The 8,385-nt window shown below is 56.9% G+C and overlaps 1 protein-coding gene across 2 annotated transcripts; it reads right to left on the bottom strand.

Moving 5' to 3' along the window:
- Positions 1-5,122: 5,122 nt before the first annotated feature.
- On the bottom strand, positions 5,123-6,627 carry LOC101525084 (transmembrane epididymal protein 1-like). 2 transcript variants are annotated; one of them, XM_058669702.1, is made up of 3 exons: positions 5,849-6,627; positions 5,550-5,628; positions 5,123-5,213 (listed from the first exon to the last, which is right to left on the bottom strand). In XM_058669702.1, exons 1-2 carry the CDS (start codon positions 6,601-6,603, stop codon positions 5,580-5,582), a joined length of 804 nt encoding a protein of 267 aa, XP_058525685.1. In that variant the 5' UTR covers positions 6,604-6,627; the 3' UTR covers positions 5,123-5,213; positions 5,550-5,579. The 2 variants fall into 2 exon arrangements, with proteins under 2 accessions (XP_058525685.1, XP_058525684.1); XM_058669701.1 differs by lacking the exon at positions 5,123-5,213 and having other exon boundaries at positions 5,304-5,628.
- Between the last annotated feature and the right edge of the window lie 1,758 nt (positions 6,628-8,385).

Below are 8,385 nucleotides of genomic sequence, written 5' to 3'. Positions count from 1 at the left end.
GGCGCACTCACTCCTCATGATCGCTCTATGGAGGTCGCCCCAGCTCTGGAAGGGGGGTCATGTCGCCTGGCTTAGCTTGCACGGCGCCGTGTCCATGGCGCACTGGGCACCCTCTGTTCCCAGAGGACAGTGCCCCCTTCCCCCTGCAGGGGTGGAGAGGCGCCACCTGCAGGTGACAGTGGGCAGTGCTGCGTCTCCAGTTGGGCCCGAGTTCTCATATGGGCAGCCATGTGCACCACTTGCCATGAAATGGGGCCCAGAAGTGATTGCCTAGAACCCCTGTGTCTGCTTTCCCTATATGAGGCCCTGGGACCTCGCAGGAAGGTACAGAAACAGTCCCAGACACCTATGAAGGGAGACCGCTCACTTCCTCCTGAGGGAAAAATGGCTCCTCTGTCCCCCAGGATGTGCCCTAGAGCTGTCCACTCAGCAAAGCTGCCCGCCCCACAGCAGCTGCTCTGCGCGTCCGGCGCCTCCCTGCGTGGAGCCTCCACGCCCCCTGCCATGCTCCCTGGCAGAGCTCCTGCTGTCCACACCCTCCCACGACCAACCATCTGACGTGCACACTGGCACACCAGACGCCTCCACAGCCACCTCCCAGGCCTTGGCTGGCATCTTCTACAGGAACAGAGGTGCCCTGCCCTGAGCAGGTGGTCCCTCAGCAGCAGTGACAGCAGGACCCGCTGTGACCCAGCATCCAGAGAGGCCTCAGCGGGCGTGTGTTCCACACTGCCGCGATGGGACGCAGCCCCTCACGTGGCATCTAAGGAAACAGCGGTCAAGTGAGGGGACTGGGAAGTTTTTGCCACACACATGTCTGTTCCTTTTATCAGTCGGTGCTTGTCCCTGTCCAAACCCTACAGGTACAGGCCACTGATATGCACCCCCGGTTTCTCTCTCCAAGGATTCCACACCTAAAGGAGAGCTAGGGCATGAGGGAGATGCTGCCCTCTGGTGGACGTGATGAGGATAACAGCTTCTTTCCCAATGTTTGGCTTGAATTTATTATTTTTTTTAATGTATTTTTTATTTTAATAATCTTACATAGTTGATTAGGGCACAAAGGGTCAAGGGTTATAGGAAAGTGGGTAAGACCATTGTTTCCATACTAGTATCATTTTTCCCCCTGTACCTGGGGTCAGGGGAGAAACAAAGGGCAAAGCTCCACCCAGCCTCCCACCCATCCCAGGTCCCCGACGTGGGGCACGCTCCAAGAGTCCTGCTCAAGCAGTTTTGATAGTTCAGCATCTGAATTGCTGCCAGTCTCGCAGCTCCAAGCACGATGAACTCTATTCAGAATCCACTGGCTGACATAGTCTCTTCATGGTTGGGGTTCTGAGATCAGCAGTTCAGTTGGAGGGATCCCCAAAGAAACTTCTCCTGAGGTGATCCCAGACCTGATTCTTGTGTGTGCTTGCCAGTACAGGGTCCGGCACCGTCCGTCGCCCCAATCAGCGTATGCACATGCTGGTCGTTGCAATTGCTGGGTCAGTGCTGTTTCCAGCCTTGTCTTCCATGCGAACCAGTGGGTGTTGTAGTCCAGCCTGATCCTGCCCACTTCATACTCGACGCTCACACAAACCAGTGGGAGCTGCAGCCTAGTCAGGGCGACTCCCCATAACCCCCACCAGGCCTGCCCTCTACCCTGGTTCCCATGCTTGCCTCTATGCACCGCAGACTTGTTCAGTCGGTCCCACATCCCATTTAGCTCTTACACATGTCAATGGGCATTGAAGCCTAGTGCAACCCAACCTGCCCTATTATCCAGCCCACACACATATTTGCCAGTGCCTTTCTGTCTAGCCACCCCTGCCCCTGTCCTGGTTTTCATGCTCTCCAGTGGGAGTGGTAACCCAACAGGAAGGTGCCCACTATTTCCCTCCTAGGCCACTCCCGGATTATGCACTTTCCAGGTGGTTCTGTGGTTTAACTTGACAGAATTAGCCCCCAGTGCCAGCTTCTACCAGCTGATGCTGCGGCAAACCCCAGCCAACCCTCACCCACTCTAATTTATGCTTGCACCAGTCGGAACAGTCAGCCCAGCCTGGCTTTTCCCTGATCTAACTCATATGAGGCCCATAGGTGTTGTAGCCCTGCCTGGTCTGGTCTGCCCCCATCCCAGCTCACGCTCTGCAGCAGGAGCGGCTGTCCAGCAGGAGAGCCCTCCACATTCCCCTGACAGCTTTGCCCCTCCCTCCCTCCCTGGTTCTCACGTGTGCTGTTCGGGTGCTGCGGCCCAGTCTGGTACAGCTCACCTCACCTTGGCATTCCATAATGTGCACTGGTATGTGTTGTGACTGAACCTGGCCTGACCCACATTCTGTTCTGATGCTCAGATTCTCCCGCAGGTGATGTGAACTGGTTCATCCTGGTCTGCCCCCGAACTATGCCAAATGTATGCTGGTGGGTATCTTTCTCTGGCCTGGTCTGGGTTGCTTCCTATCGTGGTTTTTGCGCTCACCTGCAGGGACTGTGTCCTGACAGGAGTTTCCCAGGCTCCTCCATCAGAACCTCTCCTAATGCCAGATCTTGCGCATACTGGTGGGTACTTGGGCCAGCCCTACTCAGTCTACCTCCTGTCCTGGCAGTTACAGTGGTCTTTCCTTGCTGGCCTTCAATCCATCCTGGTTCTTACTGTTGGATGTTTCAGCACTGCCAAGGCTTGTCCATACCCAGACACTGCTCACACATGGCTTAGTAGGGGCAGAGACCTAGCCTAGTCCGTCCTACATTGTAGGAGGATATTGTGACCGTAGGTCAGCGACCGTAGTCAGCGAGCACAGGATTACAGTTGATGGGACAATATTTGTATGATAAACAACTGAATGGATGTCTTGTGTGTAACTGATTGGATATCCTTTACATGAGAACAACTGTATACCTGATGAGATATCATTTGTATAAGAACAGTTGAGTGGGAAGTAATATACAAGGCAAAAGGACTTCCAAACTAAGGCATAGAAACAGTTGATGGTTCTGTTGATGAACTAAGTATCTCTACCCTAATCCTATATGACCCTCAGCATATAAAGTCTGTTGCCCCTAATAAATTTTGGCTATTGATCATCAGTCAGTAGTCCAAGCGTGTTATTATCGGCTCCGTGCACCAAGTCCATCGCTGCAGGACAGCAACACTACATCTACCCTGGTCCTCCAGAGCACCAGATGGTGCTGGAGTCTAGCCCGGTTAGGTGTGCCCAGCCCCAGTTCACACTTGTACCAAGGAAGATTACAGCTATATCCAGACCAGAACGCAGACCCCACTCTAGCCCCTGCACTCACCAGGGTGAACCCCAACCCAGCAAGCATGTACTCTCACAGCTCCCCAACCGGGCCTATTCCCATCCCGGGATTGTGCGTGTGCCAGTGGTCGCTCTGACCCAGTTGGCTTAGTCCCTCACCTGTCTTGGCCTTTGCCTTTGATGCCGGAGCCTTGTATCCTTGACTCATGCAGACCAGTTGGTATAAGAGCCTAGCTCACTATGACCTGTGCTCCATCCTAATTTCTGTTCTTCCTTGTCAGTTAAGGTTTGCTTGGCCCTGCCCAGTCCGCCCCCTTCCAGTTGCAGCGTGGCCCACTGCACATCCTGTTACAGGATGCACATGCAGCGACTGCTGCCTTGATCTGCCCAGACTGTTGTCAGTTCCTTTAGCCATAAGTGATGGCAGGTTCCATGGTCATACCTAGCTCAGCCCATCACTACCCCGGATCTCCAGAGCTCCAGGTGGTTACCTCGCAAGCTAACCAGTGGGACTTGCAGTTCCACAGGGTTGGGCCCACACTTCCCCCACAGGATCTACTCCTGGACCTGGTTCTCTCACGTGCTGATTAGTGTCTTGACCCTGCCAAGTGTGACCCATCCCCTGTTCCACCACTTAGTCCACTACTGGTACCTAGCCCTGCCAGACAAGCTCCCAGCCATAGCTTTCATGTGGTCTGGTGTGTGGCAGTCAGTGATGCTCTACGCTAACAGCCCACCTCAGGATTCCCATGTGGGCTGGTAAATCAGTCTGGCCCAAATAGATCTCATGGACTCTCCCCTCCAAACTGGCAGGTCTCAGTCCCCAGACTTGCCAGAAAGTTCCTTGACCCCGTTGTTAGGAATCACCCAAAATTCATCCCTCTCCTACACTCACACTGGCCTTATCCATCGATGTCCCTAGGCAGCAATTACTAGAGCTCACTGCTGGGTGGCCAGCAGGCAGAGCCTGGCGCCAAATAGGCCGCCCAAAGCCTAGGACTCAATCACCACATGGTGGCAGTGACCATGGCCTAAGTCCCTAGCATTGGGTCTGGCCTGGCTCAGGCACTCCCTGCAGCTGCCACACTGCAGAGGGCTCCTGTCGCCCCAGCTCCCTGGCCAAACCTTGGTTTGAATTTAAGTCCCTACTGCACCCCCCCACACACACTAAACATGTTTCTGATTGCTTTCACGAACCAGGGTGATAAGGCTTGTGTGGGTATTTGCACCAACAGCAGCGTGTGGGCCTCAGCACTCCTGGTGGGCCTACCTGCCCTGGCTTTAATTCAATATTTGCACACTACTCCTTTCCCTTTTTCAGCCAAGATTCGCCTTGAAGTCTGATTGTAACAGCAAAAATGAAATACCAATTTTAGGACCTGGCACAGTAGCCTAGTGGCTAAAGTCCTCGCTCTGCACACTCCAGGATCCTATATGGGCGCCGGTTCTAATCCCGGCAGCTCCACTTCCCATCCAGCTCCCTGCTTGTGGCCTGGGAAAGCAGTCGAGGATGGCCCAAAGCCTTGGGATCCTGCACCCACGTGGGAGAGCCAGAAGAGGCTCCTGGCTTCTGACTTTGGGTTGGCTTGGTTCTGGCCATTGCTTTCACTTGGGAAGCGAATCAACAGATGGAAGATCTTCCTCTCTGTCTCTACTCCTCTCTGTATAGCTGACTTTCCAATAAAAATAAGCAAGTCTTTAAAAAGAACATCAATTTTAGGCTTAAAAATTGCTCATAATGTGTGTTAACATCTAGAGGAGGGTGGGGTGAACACAGCACCAGGGGAGCAGATGGCCACAGCGGGCAGGGGCTGCAGGGCTGTGAGAAACATGCGACACCAAGACCCAACTGGGAAAGGGTAGGGCCTAGGGGAACTCCAGGGCTGGGCAGTGGTGTGGACTCTGGACCGTGCCCAAAACTCACTTCATTCTCACCCCAAGGATGCCCCCACTGAGCCAGGAGCTGAGGAGCTGGAAATGTACACACACACGTGTGCAGATGCACACACCATGTACACCCATGCATACACATGCGCACACACACAGGAAACCTGGCATCTAAGCACCCTGGAAGCACTGCACCTGGAGGCTTATCCCCAGCTCCAGGTGTGAGGTGCAGCCCTCGGCAGCAGCACCTCCACCCAGAACCAAAGGACACCCCCAGAAGCAGACAGGAAGTGGGAGGGTGGTGAGCCCTCAGGACCCCTGTTCTGCTCCGTCCCCATGAGGTGTCTGACCCCTGCCCTACCCGGGGGTAAGGGAAGCTGGCACTCAGGGTCCAGTGTTCCAGGATTTGAGATCACTCACCTACATCCCTTCTGAAAGTGGACTGGGGGCTCAGGGGAGCACATGGGGAACAGGCCACATGGGTCCAGGGGAGACACGGCTGTGAGGGAACAATCAGATGCAGGCATTTATTCCAACAGCCTTGGAGGCAGCAGTGTGGGGGGCGCAGGTGCACAGCCCTGAGCATGGCAGGCCTGGGGTGGCTGTGGCTCAGATTCCACACTGCTCATGGAAGCAGCTGGGAGGAGCTGCAGGTGCTCCCGTGGGCCCCTCGAGGCTGCACTTGACCTGCCCGGGCCGTGGCAGAGATGTAGCCGTACCACACCCAGCAGCAGCCATGGATCCAGAGCATCAGGATGGCCACACAGGTCACATGGCAGCAGAAGGCAGTGGTGACGAATGCAAGGTCATTGTGGTCATCGTCCATCCACTTGTAGCCTGACATGGGCCGATACAGCATGAAGGCCAGCTGCATGAGCCAGGAGCCGCTGAGGGCGCACAGGAAGGCTTTTAGCGCCCGCAGCCGCAGCTCGCTGGGGACCCACAGCTCTGCGGTCAGCACCAGTGTGAGCAAGAACATGACCTGTGTGAGCAGCAGGTGAGACCTCAGCTCCACGCCCTCCGTGTCCTGCATGTGGGACAGCATCAGAGGCAGGAGCACGGCCATGCCCAGGGCCTGGGCACCCTGCTCCAGCGCCACGCAGCGGCATGCCAGCACGTGCTGGCTGGCCACGTCTACACAGCCACTGAGCAGGAAGGCAGCGTAGAGGGTGATGTGCTGCCACTGCTTACGGAACAGGAAGTCCCTTTGGTGGTACCTCTTGGTCAGCAATGCGAACGGTCTGGGGAGGCTGTGCAGTTCCTGGGCCACCAAGATGCAGGCACTGAGAATCTTGACCAAGCCTACATCGCACACCTGCCAAAGTCTTGCCCACGGCCCCCTGCCCCGGGCACCGCATGGTGGGTGCTGGGCAGGTGAGTTGCATATCAGGGCCCTGGAGAACAGCTGTGCATGATGGAGCCCATAGAGGAAAAAGGACAGCCCCGGGTACAGGTGCCCCTCAAAACCACCCATTGGTCCCAAGCAGCTCTGCCCAGAGGCAGATGTGAGAGGCTGGGCAGCCAGGGCGCGCCAGCTCCCATGTACAGGGGCCAGCGTTTATGTCCTTGGCGCGGCCCACGGCAGCCTTGTCCTGGGGAAATGAGCTGGGTGGGAGGCTGCTCTCTTTCCTGTCTCGCTCTGCCTCATTGATGCCCAGCTGAGCGTTGACAAGGAAGGAGACAGGTCCCTGTGGGCAGTGCCTGGGTGTCTACCTCAGCCACAGGCCCCTCCTCCACTTATCCTGGACCCCTCCCCACCTCCGGGCCTCTCCTGCCAACGCCTGTCCAGGCTATGGAACCCTGTCCACCATCAGCAGGTCCTCTGGCTGGACGTGCCAGGCCAGGGCCAGCGGACACAGGGTCTGGGAAGGCCATTGCCATGGAGGATATGTCTCTCTGTCCTGCTGTTTCTAAGGAGCAGCGCTGTGTAGACCCTGTGTCAAGGTTGTATTCATTGATTTGTTTATTGAGTCAAGAGAGAGATCTTTCATCTGCTGGTTCCCTCCCCAGATGGCCGCAGAGGCCAGGCCTGGGTCAGGCTGACACACCAGGAGCTCCCTCCTGCCACACGTTGGCACAGGGACCCCAGCACGTGGGCCATCATGGCTGCCTTCCTGGGGACACCGACAGGAGCTGGACGGGCGGTGGGGCAGCCGGGACAGGAGCCAAGGGCTCATTCTGGATGCAATGTTTCACTGGGTGTGTCATGCCATTGCTGTGTTGACCTGCTGTGGGGGAGCCAGTTGGGTATAGATTGTTGTCTCTTCAGCTTTGAAACCGTGGCAAATCTGCCTGCCCAGGACGATGGTTGCCTCCATAAATGAGCTCCCCTGTGGACCTCCTGGGCCGTCCCTTCCTTGGAGCAGCTGTGGCAAGGCACTAGTGGGGCCTGCACGCCCTGACAAGAGACTGCGTGGGCCAGGTGGGCTCCTACCAGGGGCGTGCCACACTCACCGCAGTGTTGGCCTCACCAATCCCTACGGGCATGAGCACTGGGATACGCGAGGTGCCTGTGATCCAGTTACCCCTGGGGGCTTGGGGGGAGCGGACCCCCGCACGGGCGGCTTGGACGTCTGCTCTGGGGGCCAGAGATGCTGTCCGAAGCGTGGGGGTCCAGGCTGGACACGAGGCACTGCTGCTCTCTGCCATCCTCCTCGCCTCTGGAACCCCGGGCCTCTCTGCTCTCCCACATGCCGCTGCAGGTTTCGGTTTTGGCTCTGCTCACCATGCCAGCTTCCTCCAGCATACCCTGGAAGGCAGTGGGGATGGTTCAGGTGATGGGCCTTGGCACCTCTGGGGAGACTCAGATGCAACTCCTGGCTGCTGGCGTCAGCCTGGCCCAGCCCTGACTGCTGTGGCCACTGGAGGGAGCGGGGGAATAAACCAGCAGACAGAAGATTCTCTCTGCCCTTCAAGTAAATAAATACCAAGCAACCTTCTAAAAGTCCACCTGGGCACAGCGTTAGTGCTGGGACCAAACTGGAACAGTTACCGCCAAACCAGCCACTTTGAGGGGCTGAAGGAGAGACCGCTCAGTGGGGGACATGGTGGGGTGTAGCAGGGAGGCGCTTGGGGATGGGAGGCGCTTGGGGATGGCAGGCCGAACTCCCAGGGCTCCAATCTACGAGGGGCTGCCCTCCTGGCCTGATCAGCTGGTGTCCTTTGCAGCCCTTGTCACCTGACCTGCTGTGCGTGCGAGGACTGGGAGGTTTCTTCCCGGCTCCTGACCCTCACATCCTGACCCTCGGGACGAAAA

The sequence above is a fragment of the Ochotona princeps genome, chromosome 10 (genome assembly GCF_030435755.1).
Source record: "Ochotona princeps isolate mOchPri1 chromosome 10, mOchPri1.hap1, whole genome shotgun sequence".
NCBI lineage: Eukaryota > Metazoa > Chordata > Mammalia > Lagomorpha > Ochotonidae > Ochotona > Ochotona princeps.
This window is presented reverse-complemented; position numbering and strand designations above follow the sequence as displayed.

Excerpts from the sequence above, each read along its gene's own strand:
- LOC101525084 (XM_058669702.1), bottom strand. The coding sequence starts at position 6,603 with ATGGGTGGTTTTGAGGGGCACCTGTACCCGGGGCTGTCCTTTTTCCTC. Across the intron at positions 5,629-5,848 it reads CATGGCTGCTGCTGGGTGTG|CCGTGTCTCCCCTGGACCCA; the intron begins GTACGGCTACAT and ends GTTCCCTCACAG.